Consider the following 20,248-nt stretch of genomic DNA (forward strand, 5'->3'; position numbering starts at 1 on the left):
AGGGGCTTACATCAAGAATATATAAAGAACTGCTAAAATGTAGAAAAATAATCTAATTAAAAAGTGGTCAAGGGGCGCCTGGGTGGCGCAGTCGTTAAGCGTCTGCCTTCGGCTCAGGGCGTGATCCCGGTGTTCTGGGATGGAGCCCCACATCAGGCTTCTGCGCTGGAAGCCTGCTTCTTCCTCTCCCACTCCCCCTGTTTGTGTTCCTTCTCTCACTGGCTGTTTCTCTCTGTCAAATAAATAAATAAAATCTTTAAAAAAAAAAAGTGGTCAAAAAGCTTGAATAGACATTTCTTCAAAGAAGATATATAAATGCCAATAAGCACATGAAAAGATGCTCAATGTTATTATCCATGAAGGAAATGCAAACTAAAACCACACTGTGAAACCACTTCACACCCACTAAGATGCTATAATAAAAAATACAGATGAAGAAAAAGTGGTGATGAGGATGTAGAACTCTGTGAAAATCATTGACTTATACCCTTTAAACGGTGAATAACATTTCAATAAAGATGTTAGCAAAACCCAAACCTAAACAAGACCAAGGTAAAGTTTCCGAAGGCAAATTTGGGATTGTAGACTATTTTCTTTGGTCCTGGCTCTATTCACTGGGGCCAACAGAGTGTATTAGTGAAGAGTTGGCCAAAGCCCAAAGGAACTCTCTTCATCTGTGCTTTGCCTTGAGCAATTTATTTTTAAATAACCCTTTGTCAAATTAGACATACACAGTCTGGTTTTGCATATCCTCTCCTAGGGTTTTTGATGTTTTTATCTTGGGGATGGGGTGGGACATGGAGGGTATGTTTTCCTCTTTGAAAGATGTGGTGGGTTAAGGGCCAATTAATTGTCAGTTTTAGTTTTCTTGGCCCCTGACTCATGTCCATTTTCGACTCCAACAGCTTCCAGTATCAATCATACAGGAGCCAAACTCTCCATGAGGCACAGAGATTCACTGCTCTGAATTTCTAATTTTCTTTCTTTAATGGTAGTGCACTCTCTGCTCAGTGTTCTTAGAAGTGTAGGTGGGAGGGAAGTAATCTAAGGGAATCTTGTAAATGATGAAGAAATAGAGTTTTTTCAGTATCTGCATTACCCAGTGCTGCTATAAATTATGAGGCCAGGGATGGATAGGTGCTGGGGCTGGTTTGCCTGAGAGCTTGTTAGACAGCTGGGTTAGAGTTGAGTTCCATAAGTACAGAATAGGAGCAGGGATAACTGGGGGGAAATGGAGGGAATGGTGGGCATTCATGAGCTAGTGGATCATGTAAACTAAGTTAGTTTGGAAGAACTTTAACTCTAATGCTCTAGAGGCTATACTGAGCTTGTTTCGAGGCTCCCAGATTCACCCAGCCTCATTGGATGACCCCCACCCTCCTCCTCAGCCATTGCCTCCATAGGAAGGCTGGCTGCTACTGTAGTTCCTGCTGCTTGCTGGAGAAGTAGGGATAAGGCCCAGAATTCAGTGTGGTCTCTATCACACCTGTTGTAGTGGGATCCAAAGTAGCTCCAACACAAAGGTCTGACCCAACCGCATCTACTTCCTTAGTAACTGTCCACAAAAGGCAACCTGGCAGCATGGGGGAATCAATGCCTGATAGAATGAACTGTGGTCAGTGAGAAACAGGAGACACAAAGGAGAGAGCAGATAAACTTCTCTTCTTTCCCGCCTTCCTCCCACCCTTCCACCATCTGAGCCACCATCATTCCATATAGCTTCTTCAAAGACAACCTGGTCACTAAGAAGCTGACAATGTTTTCTCTTGAGGCTAGATACATCTTGTTTTGCTTTCCCACTACCTGGACTCACTGCCCCCTTTCCCTTGCTCTTCCTGACCTGGGATTGTAACCCCAATAAAGCATGAGTACATAAGTTTTTTCTCATGCTGTTTTCTAGAGAATCTGAGCTAATGCAGAGACCAAGGCCAAACACTGTATCTGGAGGAATCAAGGTAAATAATGGACAACTCAGATGAAGATGGGGTCATAATAATCTGAGGAGGTAAGGAATGAATAAAAAGGGGGTGAGGTCCCTATATCATGGATAGCGGTGGGAATGCAAGGTTGCTGTCTTCGTGGAGTTTCCAATCTGTAGAGAAAGATCTTAGTTAAATGCTGTTATCACATATATAAATGTATAGTCATAAGCTGTGTGGAGGAAGTGAAGGAAAATTACACGGAGCAAGGTGAGCCTATAAAAGGGAATTCGATTTACTCTGGGAGTTCAGTAAGTCTTTTCTGAGAAAACACCATCTGGGGTGACATCCAAAGGGGTGGGATGAGAGCAAAGGGACGCTGTTCTGAGCAAAATGAATGGCTCTGTGGTGAGAAGAAACATGCTCAGTTTGGGGGGGGGGGCGCAGGAAGGACTTCTTAGAGAAGGTACCTCCCAGCCTCGGTTTTCATACTTTAAAAAAATATCTCAACCCACAATAAAGAATGTATTTTACATCTTAACCTAGTACCAACACAAACACAGACACACACACCGAAACAAAAGTTTCATGACACAATATTTATCTTTATGGGGTTTTTCATAATAGTCGTTAACAGTGAAATGTGCATACGATTGGGAAGAGCACTAGCACTGGAACAATGCGCCATGGTGTTCATCATAGGTCTGTGGTGATTTACATACATATGACGAAATGTATCAAGGTAGAGATGTAGGTACTAACATGGAAAGATGTATATGCTATATTTTAAAGAGAAGAGGTACAATATATATAACCTTCTCCCGGTTTATTAAAAATATTTATCTATGAAGAAGTATATGTGTAGAAAAAGGGTTGAGGAAAAATATAAACTGTAAAAGATGACTACTTCTCAAATTACAGGGGATTTTGTTTTCCAACTTTTAAACTTTATTATTTGCACTTTTTACAATATTTGTATTACTTTTTCAATTGGGAAAAATTATGAAAATAAGGTTGAAAGAAAATACCTTTAGATGGTCCTTGAGGGTGCCACTACAGGTAAAGGGAGGTTATTGGTTTACTGGAAATGCAGTGCTTTGGGTTACCCAAGCAGCAAACTATACCAAATCTGACTCAACTGGCATATTGAGTTTTAGCTACAGGGAATCATTTTAACCTTGTGAAGCAAAGAACTTGAACAAACCTTAGGTTTGACTTTCACTGGTACCACTTTCTTCTTCAGTGCCAAGCGACTCAGACCTGGGGAATGGTGGGCAAATGTCAAGTGATCGAAAAACCACCACTGGGACCGGAGAAAGACATTCGAAGGAGAGTTGCTCTCTTGCAGAAAACCTCCCCAATTACTGTGGGCCTGGCTATAAGGAGGTGGAAAGTTCCTCAGAAGTGAGAAGCTTTTAGTAGCAGGCTTTTGTCTGTTACTTGACTGCTTCTGCAAAATTCTACACCAAATCTGGAGAGTTACATTTGGCCTCATTACTTAGATAAAACAAGACTCTCAAAACTTGAGACAAACAACACTGGGCTGTTCCACTGTTCTCCCTCCATCACCCCATCTCTCCCTCAACACTGCATCTTTAACTTCAGATTTTTCTGCTAGGATTGACCTGTCACATGAGATGGGCTATACAGCTGTGACAAATTCTCTGGTATCTGAGAGGTTTCCCTGTAGTATTTAGATTAATAATTTATTTCCGTTCTTCTGGGATAGACTTTTCTCCTTAAAAATACTGGGGGGGGGGGTATTATAATCCTTATTTAGATTCTTGATATGAGCTAAGAGAATAGCAAATCTTTCCTGGGGGAAAGGTTTAATATCTAAAAAGGTAATTTTTGGTGCTGACAGGACCAGAGTCTGCCTATCTTACTCTCCCGCTAAATAATAAACCCAGCCTCCACACACAGAATCGTCTTCACCATATAAAATGAGTGAGTGGGAAGAAATCTATATCGTTCTTCCTGTGGAACAGACTGCTCTGGCAATGAGCCCAGTCATTCTGAAGTTCTCCATGATCTGTTATTTAAATCCCACTCATTATGACTGATTTCAGGCAGGAAGCCCAAATGAAAAGACTGACTAAATATGTATTTTTGTTTTTTCCGTTTTGTCCCTTCTTTCCATCTCCAATTTTAACACAAGTGCTAACTCCGAGGTCAGGGTTAGACATATAGACACCTCAACATGAGCACTCCATTAATACAAAACCAAGTATTCCAAAGGGTCTTGTGGCTTCAAATGATTTGGGATGCTACCATATTCTGAAGTAGACAGCAGCCAGGTTTAACTCCAAAATGCCCAAGAGATTTAACTTAAAATATTCTGTGCTACAGCTTAAATTCCAACTCTCCATGGCTGCAGACATCCTCAAAAGATATCATATCCATCTTTTGTCCCTAGCACCTGGCACACGGTCTCATGCTGGACGTCCAAAAAATGTCTTCTGAGTGGAACTTTGACGTCTACAGGCCCATTGTTCTATTTTTTCATGCATTCTGCAACCACGGCTATTCAATCACTTTGTAAAGCTCTTCTATGTTTGCTTGTAGTTCTTTAAAAATTTTACTTATGTTTAATGCATCTGGAATGTATTTTTGTGTGTAGCATGGTAATATGATTTTGCCCCACTATGAAATGCCACTTTTAATGTACATTAAATCCCTACTGATTTTGAATTGTTTATTCCTCCCTTCTGTTTGTCTCTTCTGTGTTAGTCACAGTTAGTCACTAACTGTGTTAGTGCCACACTGTTTACATTACAGCAGCTCTCGACTATACTTTAATATCTGGAAGGACAAATTCCCTCATACTTACAATTCCTTCATATTATTCTTTTAAGGTATTGTTTTGACTTTTTTCACATAATCCTTCCAAAAAAGTTTAATTTTTAACTTAAGTGTAAATAAACATACAAACAAAAGCAAAGCTGATTAGAATAATTATGATTAGAATAACTAGAATAACTGCTATTGTACACATATAATAATTTTTACATCTTTCTACAATACCGTGTCTTCCAATCCAGGAACATGACACGCCTTAATGTTTTCTGCTTTTATTTTATATTCAATAGTAAAGTTTTATAAATTATCTTCATACTGATCCTGTACATTGTTTGTTAGATTATTTCTAGATATTTTATCGTGTTTTTGTAATAAATGGGAACGGTTTATTCCACCATCTTGTCTAACACAATTAAGGAAAACTGGATTTTGGGGAACATTCTATATTCCATCATTTTTTGTTGAACTCTTTTTGTATTTATTCAGCCAATCAACATTTGTTGAGTACCCGTCACATGCTAGATATTTCTCTATGTACAGGAGATTTAGTAAGGCACCACACAAATGCATATTAGGGAATATACTTTACTGTAAACCTCCCTCTGACCCCTCAACAGCTTCAATGAATAAAGCTTTTGTTTTTCTCACCTAATGTGAAGTCCAGAGTAGACAATTCAGGGCTGTTGTGTGACTCTATAATGCCAAGATGGGTTCAGGAACTTTCTATCTTTCTGTCCAGCAGTCACTATTGAGTGTTTATCACTGTCTGACCTCCAGCACCTCCAGCATTCTGTCCGCATTCTGAGCAGGAAGGAGGGTAAGGGCAAAGGATAAAAAAAAAGTATGATAGTTGGGCCTGACGTCCCCACTGTAGAATTCTAGCCTTTCTAGAATCCCGTCCCCTGACTTTTACCTACACTCACTGGCCAGGACTACACCACACGGCCACATCCATGTCCATTAGTCACATTATGCTCCCCTCAGATCAGAATTCTTTTAGTAAGGAAGGAGGGGAGAATTCTCAATAGCCACCTAGGCAGGCCCTGCCACAACAACACAGGTTCCTGCCCTTACAGAGATGTTCAAAGAATTTATACACATTGGTGATCTTATTCAGCCTTGTGGCTGTGGGTACAGTTTTATGCTGCTGACTACCAACACTTCTAGCCCAGCCTTCTCCCCTGAACTTTAGGCTGAAAGAGACTATTTGGCATCTCCACTTAGATGTCTAACGAGGATCTCAAATTTAACCGGTCCTAAATCAAGTCCTTCACCAAAACTGTCCAAGACAGCCTTGTCCACCTCAGTAGATAACAATTTCATCCTTGTGGTTGCTTCGGCCCCAAACCATCCTAGACTCTTTTCTGTCTCACATTTTCTATCCAGTACACCAGGAAATCCTGTTTGGTTCTGCCTTCATCTTCCAAATACATCCAGTATCCCACCTCATCTCACCATTTCTACCACTAACATTCTTGTCCAAGCCACCATTATTTTATGCCTGCATTACTGTGATCGCCTCCTAAACTCATTCCACATAATCTTTCCCGAAGTTTCAGTTCCTTGTCTTCCTGTTTTCTATTGATCTTATCCTTGTCCCCTACCTCTGCTACTTATTCCCATGATCATTCCCTACCCTTTGTAATTACCAAGCACTGCAACCCCGAAACCTGTCATTTCAGAGTTAAGCATCCCACTGCTGACGGCCACTCTTTCACCTATTACGTCCTCTGTTATCCCCACTCTAACATTCCTCCGTCAAGATCTACAATCATTAATCTTGTACTTTTTCACTGCCCCTCATCCTCCCCTATACTCTTTCTTTTCTTCTCAGGGAGCTTAAATTCCACGGTCAACGATTTCTTTGTCTACATGCCCTCAACTTCCTTGCCTTTCTGCCCATTTTACTTGCTTGGCAAACTCCCAAACCTGATTAGAGCTACCTCTCCACCTGTGCCCACCCAGCTGCTGTGGTGGAAGAAAAATATATAAGCAAGTGGACTGATCCTCCACTTGACTGACCTTACCCCTCAGCGGAACACTTAACACGGCCTGGAAGTCACATTCTATTTCCCCAGACTTTTCACTCTTTCATCCTTTTCTTTCCTTTTCCTTTCTTCTCACACCTCCCACTCCCTTTACCCCAGATCTTCAGGCTCCTACGATGACCTTCCTTTTTATTTCAATGAGAAAAATAGAAGCGACCCAAGGAGACCCTCAGTGGGCTCCCATCACCACATTCTCCTACTTATATCTGGGCCCATACAATCTTCTTTTGTTAATATGGACAAACTGTTTGTATTTCTATCTCAGACCAGTCACTGTGTACTAGATTCCACCTGGTCTCATCCACTCAAGGATATCTTTCCAGCGATTCTCCTCTGTCTCCTGTCTCAAATTTTCCAGTTTTACTAGCTCATTTCCACTTGTACATATTATGATTTCTTCTTAAGAAAATATAAGAACTCTCTCCTCTAACCACTGTACTATTTCTCTTATTGCTTGACAGCCAAACCTCCTGAACAAATTGTCTATATTCGCTATCCCCAATCTAACTCCTCCCACTCTCTTTTAAAAACCACTCCAATCAGGCACTCACTCCCCACCATTCATCAGAAACAACTCTTGTTAAGGTCAACAAAATATCTGTCCTAGTTAACTTCTGGTCATCTTTCACATTTCAGTCAAACCCCACTGAAACATTTTCTGACATTTCTGACTAGGTAAACCTATCTATTACATGCTGTCACCATTATATTGCTTATACTGCTTGTAATTTTATATTTGTATGTGATTTTTTGGTTAATGATTCTTTTTCCCTCAACAGATTCTAAGTTCCATAAGGGTAGGGATAATGTCTATTTTTCCATCATAACTGTATGGTCAGTGTCCAGCACCATGCCTGGCACTCAGGAGGCCACCAATAAATTCTGGGAGAAAGAATGCTTTATTACCAACATCGCCATTTTAAACTTGGGAAAAGGAGGCTCAGAGAAGTAAAGACACCAGATCAAAAGCACATTGTGGATTATTGGAAGGATAGGGACTAAGATTAATTGAACATACTGACCACCAAGTGCCATGCTACATTCTAGGGGTACAAGACAAAAGAGACATGCCCCACTTTTCCCAGGCTAGGCCTTATAGAGCTTCCACCATGTTTGGGCTAGACAGGACAAACCATGCAAGCTAGTGCAATATCAAGTTCTCCCTGTGTCTACAAGGGCTTAGCTACCAGGTCAATGGAGCTGCTACCACTGCTCTGGTTCTGGTATTCAAAATGGCCAAGGAGAAGGCCTCTTCCCAAAAGCATCTGTTTGACTATATATGGTGATAGATGTTAACTGTATTTATTATGGTAATCATTTTGAAATACATACAAATATTGAATCATGCTGTATACCTGAAACTAATATAAAGTTACATGTCAGTTATGCCTCAATTAAAAAAAAGCATTTGTTTGAAATTACATTACAGGCTTCAGAATAAGACTCTCTGGATGCATATTACTCATCACTGATCTACAAATTATGAACCAGGAAGAACACTGGAAGGAGTAGGAAGGTCAACTTAAAGTTACAACAATAAGATCCATTGTCACGTGAAGACCAGTCAAGAAAGAAAGAAAAGCATTTCAGAAATGAAACTGTCGGGAAAACAAGCCTTGAGTTACACAACTTTTAAGGGAGCTACTGCATTAAAAAACTCTATGTACACCAGTTGGAAGAATGAATATTTTGAGATTAGCAAACTACCAGATAGAACTGTCAATAAACACAGTCTAATTTACCACTCTGTAGGGGACTATACTACTAAGATGATCATATGATTTATTATGAACAATGGGGCAGTTCGGGAATAAAAAGAAGTACTATGAAAAATCTCTACCAGGCAATGAGTGTTTACTAGGACTGTCCCAGGTAAGAAAGAAGGGCTGGTCACCCTCTGTAGTAAGCATCCTCCACTCATTATACACGGAGAAAATCAGGTACTCATTCAGTCATGCAAATGACTCCATTAAGCAAATTAGCCAGAGCAGCCAGAATGGACAAGACCCCAGTCCAGTGTGCGTTCTATTTAAATAATTTTGACCCTGAATGGTCATGCTAATACTTACCATCTCCACTGAATAAAAACAGAGTTAAGAGTCACTTGCTTTATCTACTTGTTTTTCTTGCCCCTTCACACCTCATCTACAGTCAATCTTTAAGAAGGCCATTGCCTTCCCCATTTGAGGTTTAGTTCTAAAGCTTAAGAAAGAAAATACCTTCTGTGCTAAGCAAAGTCAAACTGAATGCCATTCTTCAAGTTTCCAGAGGCTTCCCTCTTGCCCAAAGGCACAGTTCGGTTTATATGAAATTTGCATGAATATGTGCCACATCTTTAATCAAGAAGGACTCCTAGGTCATTCTCTGAATCAACATAACAAAAACAAGGTCACTAGCCACAGAACTTTATTGTAGGGATCAATACATATATACTTCTCAGAAATGTTTTGAGCCATTCATTTGATGGTTACAAACACATCAGGATCTATATAATTGGCATATTTTTTATTTGCTTGGCAAGAGAATATCATGAATCAAGTCCAAAAGGCCTAATTAAAAAAAGCTGTAAAAAGGGAGGGCTAACCACTGCTTGCCCTATGTCAAGAAATATCGTACAGTTCAAATCAAGAAAACAATTTCATACAAGTCCAGCAAGGCAAGCTGGCAAGTAGAAATGAAAAGACAATCTGTTATACGAAATGCAAAAGGAGTCAAAGATGAAGTACAAAAAATAAAATTTGGGTCAGAAAGTCATTACTAAATAAAACCACAAGAGGATGTCTACTAGTTGTTTTCTTTAAGGGGAAAAGAAATTGAGCTGTCAGTTTCCTATTTATTCAGAAGGAAAAGTAAGGAAACTGTTTGAAAAATACTTCTGATAGTGAATTCTTTCTCATCTGCTACCTAGAATTCACAAACACCTGACTTACTCTTGCCCATCTCTAGAAATGAGAAAATAAAATCAGTGTTTGACCTTAGTGTGACACTCACAACACCCGAATGAGGTCCAGAGTAATCCTCGATCGGGGGATGTCAATGTTGAGTACTTGGACTTCCACTCTTTCTCCAGGGCCCAGTCCAAGACTCCTTCTCTTCTTTGTTTTAGAAAGTTTTGCTTCTGTTACATTTCGTATGGGAATCAGCCCTGATCTCCCCACTCCTATATCTACGAAAATTCCAAACAGAGTGGCATTCTCCACTTTGCCTGTAAGAACTGTTCCAACTTGCAGGTCTTCTAAGCAGACAATGCTTCTCTTGAAATCAGGTTTATCAAAATCTACAAGAAAAAGGGAAAAAAAAGATAGTGTAAATAGTAGGTACTACACTTCCTGGACACAATAAACATTGTTAAATAAATATTTACTACATATCAGTTATGTGCCCAGACCACTAGTCAGCATTGAGAGGGGACATAAAAAGAGCTGAAACCCAGGCTTGCCTTCAGAGAAAATACATCTTAATTGGAGAAGCAACATTCACATAGTAGGAAAAATACAAGAATATTTACTCAAACACTTTCTTCTCCTCAAACTCTACCTTGCTAGCATGCAAACATTAGCGCTATACATAAGGACTGAGAAGAGCAGAGTCTTATTTTCCTCTTTATAAGGAGGTGATGAGAAAATACCTTTGCTCAATGAATATAGAAGGCCAAATCACAAACACTGAGAAAGTAAGACCTTTAAAGACAGAAAATTGGAAGACTTTTCCCCCCAGTACCTGAATACTCAAACTGTTCAAAGGTGGTAGAAAGTACATCAACATTTGGTCAACTGTGGATGAAATTAAAATGTTCTCCTCTCTCATTTCCCTCACGAATTTGGAATTCAGGAATCAATTTCTATCCATTTTGAACATACTTGTCCAATCAAAACTTAATACATTCTTGATTATCTATGGCTCAGAAATCCAGAGCAGCCAGTACCTAATCTTTCTTTCTCCTTTTTCAGTTCAATTCATTAAACATTTATTAGCTCCTAGTATGATCTCCTATCCAGGCACTCCGCTGGGTGCTAGAGATACAAAGATGAAAACACACAGATCCCTGCTCTCAAGTTCCTTACAGCCCTCTTTTCTTGTTTGCCCCAGTCTACATTTCTCTGTTCATTAACACCAGCCCCCCCAAAAGTGGGTATAAAGCATGTCAAGGAATCATGGCTCTAGTAAAAACAAAACAAAAACAACAACAAAGGTTTTATGAGGGGGAAGGGTAGAACTAACAGTCTAAATGGGGCTTTTGGGTTATCTGTGGATTCCATTTTCCCATGCTCTTCTTGGCCCCCTTTCCTAGGATTACTGAATGTTGATTCTAATAACAAAGAACATTCTATGCTTGGATCTCCTTTTACTAAGGCCTCATTTTCCCTCCACCCATCCCACTTCCTTTTCCTCCACAGCTGTTGGCTTGATCCTGATTACTTGTTAAAGCTATCCTTTACAGTTGTACTAACAACTGGCCTCCTCTTGGTTCCCCTCCCCCAGTCCAACCATCCTGAAATCAAGTTGTTGTTTTTTTTTCCACATTCACCTTTTTCTTGTAAAACAAAACAAAAACCCTCTTTAAACCTCAAATCTCATTTTCCTCATAAAAAAAGGAATATGTGAAAACTGGGATTGATTCTGTAGAATTTTCCCTGACACTGAAGTAGTGGATTTCAAAAGCAAAAAACCTGTTGTAATGTTACACTGGGCAAAGACTGTGTCAAAGCAAAGTGAAACTAAGTCATTGATCAGGGCAGAGGTAGGATGGTCTCTAAGGTCTCACGGGCATTGTTTTTATGCTTGGAAATTCTTTTCTCTTATAGACGTCCAGCTGCTACAGATTCCCCAAGGGTTCCTGATCAGCTGCTTAGTTTAATTTTGCATGGAAAATCAGAGTCAGGAACTACTTAACGTGTTCCTGAAGACAGCCTGGGCCACTGAGAAATCAGAAAATCCTCCATGTACCAGGCAAACTTTAACACTTTGATTGCCAAGGCTACATATTCAGTCGGCTGTCACTAGGCTGCTTCTGATGAATCCAATTATGGAAACTAACCGGCAACCAGAGTGTTAATAAAATAGAATCGATTTTGTCAGAAGACAGGATGAGTATGGGGAAAGAAGCATCAAGGAAGGAAATACTTTTGAGAAAATGAAGAAAAGAAAAGATGTAACATTTATAAAACCTGTAGGAAACATCCAAAATACTATCTACCTCTTCAGAAGTATGACTGTCTGCCTTCCCCCTTGGGGATATTTTTAGTATTAAAATGAAAGCTTTCAGACATTTTGAAAATTGCGACTTACACGAGGACAAAGGTCAATTCCAAAGTGAGTTTAAAGAGACTTATTTGAAATTTCACTTATCACAATGATAAACACTGTAATAACTGGTAAGCTTGGTCCAGAATTTCTGCTCACGAAGGCCATGACAAGGTGAGGACCTGTACTTACCAGCTGGTTGTTTAATTGAACCATATAATCTGAATGTTGATCTTCGCTCTGAGTCTGTAGTATAACTGGGATAATGGAGCAATCAACACCAAGACAGAAAAACGATCAAGAAAACCCAGTACAGGAGGCCTGCAGCTAGAGAGAGCATATTTACCAATTTTCTAATGTGGTGTCTTAGGCATATCAGCCTCATAGCCCACCCTGATCTGCAAACTATTGCTCTCCTTAGTATCCTGCTCAACAATACCCAGGGAATACACATACAAGGGTATCAGGCCTCCAAATAGAGAAGGATCTGTCTACTGAAACATCCACCTTGGATGGACCACCCTGGAGGCTCCTACTCCTACATTTTTGTCATAGATCTTATATTTTTCTCCACCTTTAAAAAAATTAATTTCTGACTCAGAGAAAAGTTGATGGAATAGCATAATGAACTTAATGGGTGTGTTTGTTTGTTTTTTTAAAGTTTATTTATTTTTTAGTAATCTCTACACCCAACGTGGGACTTAAACTTACAACTCTGAGATCAAGAGTTGCATGCTCTTCCAACTGAGCCTGTCAGAGCCCCTTACTGGGTGTGTTTTTGAACTCCTTTAAACCTTTTCACAAAGAGGCACGTCTAACCCCCTAAACAGAGCCTAACTCAGAATGAAAAGAACCAAGCCCTAAACATGGTATCTAAAACTGGTTATGAGACAAGTGCAGATTCATTTAAATCTCAGAGCTTCCTATTCAAATTTCCTTAGGAAGTGGGTCACTTGATACCTTAGTTCTTTTTCATCGGGTCATTGCTCTCAACAGCTATGGCTGTTATGCTTCCCTCACCATCTACCTGTGCTGAAAGCTGAGAGCTCTTTTAATTAGAAGGAAAATCAATAGAGAGATAGTATCTTATTATTCAATGTGTCCACTGACACAAAATCCAGGAACTTGGAAGGCTGCAATTTAGGAAGAAGCTTCACTTTTTAGTGTATGAACTGAATGCCTGACCTCGGACTTCTGGCTCCTACAAGATAAGAACAGCTTACAAAAGGATCATGAAAAATATGTGCCTCCATACACACAGCAGTCAATGCGTGATGCATTTAGTCTAGTGTGATGGAAAATAAGCAAGCGACAAGGAGTTGGGAGACGGGGCTTCTTGCTTTGGCTCTGGATACTAACCAACTGCAATGACTTAGAAGAAAGGGCAGGATGCTTTAGTTTTCACATGTACAGAACGGAGAATATCACTTTTACCTACGGCAGAGGTTTCTTGTGAGGGCCACAGAAGATAATGCAAGCTATGTAAATGAAAGGTGCTGTTATTCAAATTTAATTATTTACCTGTTCGAAAGTCAAAGCTTTCAGGCTGGCTGAGACCATCTATGATGACCTGTAAGGTGTGAACTGTTGTTTGCAAACTTTCGGCAATTTTCTCTATTCCTTCCTTTTCAAGGAACGAATTTATTTTTTGTTCCATTTCAGGCTTTCCAATCTCATACAGTGTCCCTCTGATGAATGACAAAAACCTGCAGGGACAAACATCCCCCCAGCACTTATTAATAATATTACTTATTTTCCAAACTCCTTATACAGGTCACCGTGAATTTCATTCATCTCAGATCCATATATCATTAATCAACCAATCCATCAGTTTTCACTAAAAATCTACTATGTGTCTCATGCTGTAATGAACGACCTGTCCCGGAAAAAAAAAGGAGGGGGTGGACTTAGGTTCTTATGCTATTTTCCAATGAAGCACTTTCTCAAAATCAGCCTCAGAAATGCTTTATAGTGTAATGTTCATTAGAGTTTAGTGTTGTACATATTTTCTAAATAAGGATACCTATGTTTACCTCACGTTTCCTAAATTTGAGTTAGGAATACTCATTTGAATTTAAATTAGCTAACAGGCAAACAAGTGAACTGATTTCAAAATCCAGCAAAATATCCAGTAAGCATTGCCAGTTTTCGACAAATGAAAATTTGTTATTCATGTGCCAGATCACTGCTTTGTACTTTTGAGTACCCATGATGACAGCGTTACCAGTGCAAGCATACTGTCAGTCTACTAATTCTCAGATTCCACTGGAAGTCAAGCTTCACGTGGATTAAACTGTATCAAGTACATTAAGTATTCAGAGTCCACAGGAAAAATATGGGAGGGGATATCAAAAAGAAAAAGTAACTTGCTTACAAAATGGGAGGTGTGGAAGCAAGTAAGACCTTAATTACATAATCTTGAGATGACTATTGTTTTTATATACTGTATAAATTATTGCTGCAATATTTACAAAATAAAAGTATCTGCCTTTCTCAATTTCCCTTTGCTATGTTTACCATTTCCCTTGCTTGCTCCCTCTCAATTACTTAGCTTTGGAGTTCAGTAATAAGTTAATTAAGAAAAAAAGAAAGAGTTAAGCCATTTCCCCCTTTAATTTCATCTGAATATTGGGCTGTAGCTTACTACTTTCTTGATAGTTCTTGGCTGGGTATTTTTCGACATCATTAAGTTCCATTTCCTATGATTAATGGCACTTTAAAAATGTCAACACAGTAATCAGACAGATAGTGATACTAATGCCCTCAAATCCTTTCCTCTAAGGATGTCTCTGGAATACAAGAAGGGAAAAAGGAAACTGTTGGAGGCTTGTCAATCATCAGAACTGGGTTGTATCCCATTTGGCAGGTTGCTGCATTATCACAAAAGGAATGCTTGTCATTTCTAGTCTCTTTTTGCATTGTTGTGTTCAACCAGAAAAGCCTCTTCAGTGATCATGCAGTACTGATAACCCAGCACCTGGTGGAGAAACACTCTCATCTCTCATGTAGAGCATATTTTGTGTTCAAGTGGGCAATCTTCTTACATTTCCATCCTATATTTTTAGTCAAAAATGGATAGATTCTCCAAAATCCAACTAATTCTCTTGAGAATATATCTTGGTTAGTGGTCTAATGAAAGACCAAAGAACTGGTGCTTGGTCTCTCTTTTTGGAAATGAGCTTCCGTCCAAACTGGTGGCCAGTGTGACATACAATGTAAATCTGAGTGTCCACGGCTTCCCCAGCCCCCCGCAGATGCAGCCAGTATCTTTTAGTACTATGGGACAAGCAGTAGCACATAAGGGCCCTGGTGACAGGGAACAGCTGCTGAAGCTCTGACTGATGGGACAGATGACACATGACAACTTCTGACCACAGCCAACTGCTCTGTACAACTTTCTAAATAATGCATGCCCTGCTGAGCAGGCTTCCCTGGTATTTACCCTTTTGGCTTGATCAGTCTGCAACTAGCTATTTAGTAGAACATCTTCCAAATCCTCAAGATTCTGGCTTACAATCAACTGTTAAATGCCAAAGCATATTCATGGGCTGTAAATCTATAACCTTGAATGGCATTTTATAATTAATGAAAGTTAACTAAATGGCAGAAAATTCCCGAAGTACTGTATAAGTCTTGGCCTCAATAACAAAAACACTGGCTCAGGAGGCTGCTTGGAGTCTTAAGGGAGGGTGTGTGTGTGTGTGAGAGAGAGAGAGAGAGAGAGAGAGAGACTAACCACTACCAAAGTCACTTCCAAATAAAGAATTCTGTTTATAGCAGTTGCAGATGTAAGAAGAAAATTGGTCTGTTTAACCTGGGTGCATATTTCATGTATCATTTTCATTCTCATCTACAGAAGCCTGATAACTGAAATCAATAAAAAAGTACCAAACTGTGCTCCTAGCTAACACTTCATATTGATCAACCCTATTTTTAAATGACTATGGAACAAAGTCAAATGTTACTTTATTCTGAAAACTTTCTTAAAGTTACAACAGGCTTACAGAAAAAGGAAAATAGCAAAACCAAAGGGGAGAGGGACTATAAAATGAACTGGGAAGGAACAGAATTCAGATCGACCTCTCCCTTACTGGATTTCAAATATATTCAACTGCAAACGATAAGAAACAATGCTTTACACCAGGTAATCACTCAAGAAACATGCATTCTTTAAACAGCCTAAGAAAAATTTATTCTGCATTTTCTGAATTTTGGCCCTGGAGTTGAGTGTGATAAGTAACATGCAATAAAGTTTCATTTTAGAATTCAGTACAATAAGTAACACTCAATACAAAGTACTTTCTGCCTCGGAAATACCATATAAAAATACACTGCGCTTTATGAAGCTTGGAACACAGTACTGACAAGTAAGTGCTGGGCATTATGCTAGTGCTTGATAGAGGTAGTCATTCAATCCTAACAAGAATCCTAAAAGCTAGGTGTCCTATTATACAGAAAAGGAAAGCTGAGGTTGAGGGAAGTTAAAATAATTTGCCCACGGCCACACAGCTATTTTCACTGACTGGAGTTTCATGCCATACATATCAGTGTGCGTCTGTTTATAACTGCAGTCATGTCAAAATAAGTCATGTGTTTGGTTAAGATAGAAAACATAATGCTTCTGGTAACATTTCACCAACACAATTTAATGGCAGATTAGTTTTAAACAGGAGACAGCTAATACTGATAAATTCTACAACGAAATTACTACATAAATGCATTTATGTAGACAATTCTCTAAAAGTCATTGAGTTATTAAAGTCATAGCATCATTTTCTCCACTGTCTCTGCAAGGCTTTTTCAGTTTGCTAAGGACTGCGGCCTGAGCTGCTGTTTTTATTTAATATGTAATTTCATCCATCTTACTTACAGTAAGAAAGTCGCATAAATGCAACAAATAAGCACATCATGTTCTTTTAGCGCACATCTGCACAAAGTTAAAATACAGACCTTGCAGCAGAGATAATGCTTGTTTTTCAAGCAGAATACTCATATAACCTAAAATTGCTGATATTTTCAACAGAAACTTGCTACAAATGCAACCTTTCTCCCCACCTGAGTAAGTCTTTGTAAGATTCTCCTCAAAGAATAAGAAATTCGCAAGATTGGTAAGACTTCAGATATATCCATTCAGTTTGGGAGCCCAGGACTGCGTTCATTACATTAAAGTACCGTGGCACCCCACAGAGCACCAAAGAACCAGAGTGATGAAAGTCCATCACTTTAGGAACAACTTACTATTAGCACGTGCTTTTGGGGCCCAACACACGGCATGAAGAACGGTGCTGCAAGGGCAAAGTGCCTGTGGCTGTCTCTCTACTCTCAACAGTTTCAAAAGAGACTTTCGTACTGGCTTATTTTTATCCATTTGTTTTACTCAGTTGTAATTATATCAATAAACAAAACATTAAATGCAAGAGCACAGTCATTTTATAAATAAGTAGGTACCGACAAAGCAGGTCATAATTTGTAATACCAGGAGATGCTCAGTGATTTAAAAAGAGAGTTTGTACTCTATGAGAAAACCCGGCCCTCTTAACTGTGATTGCAGAGTTAAGTGGTGGGGCACAAATGAAAGGTCAGGAATAATCTGTTACACCAAAACCTACAGATTCAATATATATTTTTAAATCCACTGCTCTTAATATTAAAGGCTAAATATAAATTCCAACGTGGTAAAAAAAGAAAGGCCCGTTGCTCCTTTTACACTACCTACGGGGAGCTGAATTTACACAGGTGAACGCATAGCAGTGCACACTTAGCTCAGCTTAAAGAGAGAGTGCTGGCTTTACCACACCTGCTGTTTCAGCAGCCTCGTCAAAGGGGCAGTAGGGTGAGTTGCACTTTAATCTCAAAAAACCTTTTCAAACTTCTAACTTCTTTGTCAAACCGAGATGCTGAACTGGACCAAAATCCTTAAGAGTCTTTGCTGGTGCAACATCTACAAGTATTGGTAAATAAATTCAAGTAGAGTGCAAGGGCAGTGCATTTATGCCAGCAGAAGCTGGCAGGTCAGTGAAGACAATGTTTCAGTGGCTTTTCTTAGCCTGTAGTCAAGCAGAGAAACTTACAGCAAGCAATTTCTCACAAGAACTTACAGCTAACTGGCTTTTGAAAACTGCACACAAACTTTTTAAAAATGTAACCCTTTCAGAAAGGATAAAGGAATTGTTCTGAAAGCTCTTACAGACTTTTATCTGAGAGTAGTTTTTTTTTAAGTGCTTAGATAACTGCATTTTATTTATTATTTATTTATTTATTTATTTATTTATTTATTTATTTATTTATTTATTTATTTTAAGATTTTATTTATTCATTTGACAGAGATAGAGACAGCCAGCGAGAGAGGGAACACAAGCAGGGGGAGTGGGAAAGGAAGAAGCAGGCCCACAGCGGAGGAGCCTCATGTGGGGCTCGATCCCATAACGCCGGGATCACGCCCTGAGCCTGAAGGCAGACGCTCAACCGCTGTGCCACCCAGGCGCCCCTATTTATTATTTATTTTTTATTATGATATGTTAGTCACCATACAGTACATTAGTTTTTTTAATTATTTTTTTATTTATAATTTTTTATTATGTTAGTTACCATATAGTATATCCTTAGTTTTTGATGTAATGTTCCATGATTCATTATTTGCGTATGACACCCAGTGCCCATGCAATATGAGCCCTCCTTAATACCCATCACCGGGCTAGCCCATCCCCCCACTCCCCTCCCCTCTAAAACCCTCAGTCTATATAGTTTTAAATGGTGTGCAGCTATCTAGGCAGCAGCCGAGGGCTGACAATCATCAGCCACATTGGCTTGGTATCACGTGGAGGGTCTTTGGAGCACTTCCTGCATTTAAATACACCCCTGCATCTAAACAGACTCTTGCATTTATGAGTAGCAGGAAAAAACAAAAACGAAAACGAGAGGAACTGAAAAGGAGAAGCTGTCATAGATCAAGAAATGCAGTTTGTCTTCCAAAAGACTTGGTTTATAAGCATCAGACTGTTAACCTGCTTCCAACTTCTGAAGAACTTACTAAATGTTTCCTTCTTTTTCAATGATCTGGTGTACATGCATAGAAACTGGATACTGCATGCATTCTGTATTAATTGTGCATAGGAGAACATATCCTTAGAAAGCCGTTTCATTTTATTCTAGCAATTTAGTACAGGCAATTGGCTTTTTAAAAAAAATTGTCAGTTACAATGTGCTTACATAGTTGCACCACACACAAAACATCTAAGATCAGTGAAGTAATAACCAATGTCACGAAGAGTAAGTAGTAGTGATTTTTTAAAAAAGATTTATCCATCTATTTGAGAGAGTGAGAGACAGGGTACATAAGCAAGGTGAGGGGCAGAGTCAGAGAATTCTCAAATAGACCACTGCTGAGCACAGAGGCTGATGTAGGACTCGATCCCAGGACCCTCACATCATGACCTGATCCGAAATCGAGAGTCAGTTACCACCCAGGCACCCTGTCATATTGATTTTTATGTAGCTTTTCCTATTTCAGAACCACTTGCTAGGTTATGGTACACGGTGTGATGATAATATAATTAAAACTATAATTAAAAAACCCAAGTGTATATACATATGCATCCAAATGAGTATGAGTACATAAAAATAGGAAGGCATCATGTATTGAAATGATATGATTACTACTCTAAAGAATTCTAAAATCCTGTTTTAGGAATTGCCTTAGAAATATATTTACAAGCAACAAAGGAAAATTAGTTTTCTTACATTTTTTAAAACGACAACACCCCCCTCCAATAAAAAGAACCAGAGAAAACCCCCACATCCCTATATTACTCAGCTTGATCATCCTCTTTCCATTGAGTCTGGTTGTTCTAAACACACATACACACAGACATACACACACCCTTACATCAAGATTTGCTAAAAAATCTTCTAAGTAATGTGACAAAACTGAAGCATTTTGAAGCATCTGAAAAATAATTTAGAAAAGCATACTCAGCTTTCCTCATTAAGTATTCATTTACTGTGGAAGACAACTATGGAAGATGGTAACAGAGCCTCTGCTCTGAATGAGCTTACGAAGTCTAATTTTAAGCAATGACAGTATGTCAGAATAAATACTCTTCCACTTACATCTGTTCTTTTAGAGGTAGGATTTTACATGGATAAGCATACTTCCAAAGTGCTCAACAGAGATGACTTCATTTAATTCTCTCAAAAATTTATTGTGTAGATTTGCAGATAAAGGAATCAAAACTCTGA

The 20,248-nt window shown here is 39.0% G+C and overlaps 1 protein-coding gene across 10 annotated transcripts in view; it reads right to left on the reverse strand.

Annotated features, from left to right (window-relative positions):
• Nucleotides 1-771: 771 nt before the first annotated feature.
• The window catches only part of SRBD1 (S1 RNA binding domain 1), a 204,617-nt gene continuing 185,140 nt past the window's right edge, over nt 772-20,248 (reverse strand). For 5 of the 10 annotated variants that reach the window (XM_048222532.2, XM_026486687.4, XM_057309214.1 and 2 more), the window contains 2 exons: nt 13,532-13,716; nt 9,156-10,043 (listed from right to left, as the gene is read on the reverse strand). In XM_048222532.2, coding sequence (XP_048078489.1) covers nt 9,754-10,043; nt 13,532-13,716 — 475 coding nt within the window. In that variant the 3' untranslated portion in view covers nt 9,156-9,753. Of the gene's footprint in view, nt 5,520-6,536; nt 9,131-9,155; nt 10,044-13,531; nt 13,717-20,248 lie in introns of those variants that run through there. The other 5 variants (XM_048222530.2, XM_044378251.3, XM_048222528.2 and 2 more) reach the window with 4 other exon arrangements.

This window comes from Ursus arctos, unplaced genomic scaffold (assembly GCF_023065955.2).
Source record: "Ursus arctos isolate Adak ecotype North America unplaced genomic scaffold, UrsArc2.0 scaffold_8, whole genome shotgun sequence".
NCBI lineage: Eukaryota > Metazoa > Chordata > Mammalia > Carnivora > Ursidae > Ursus > Ursus arctos.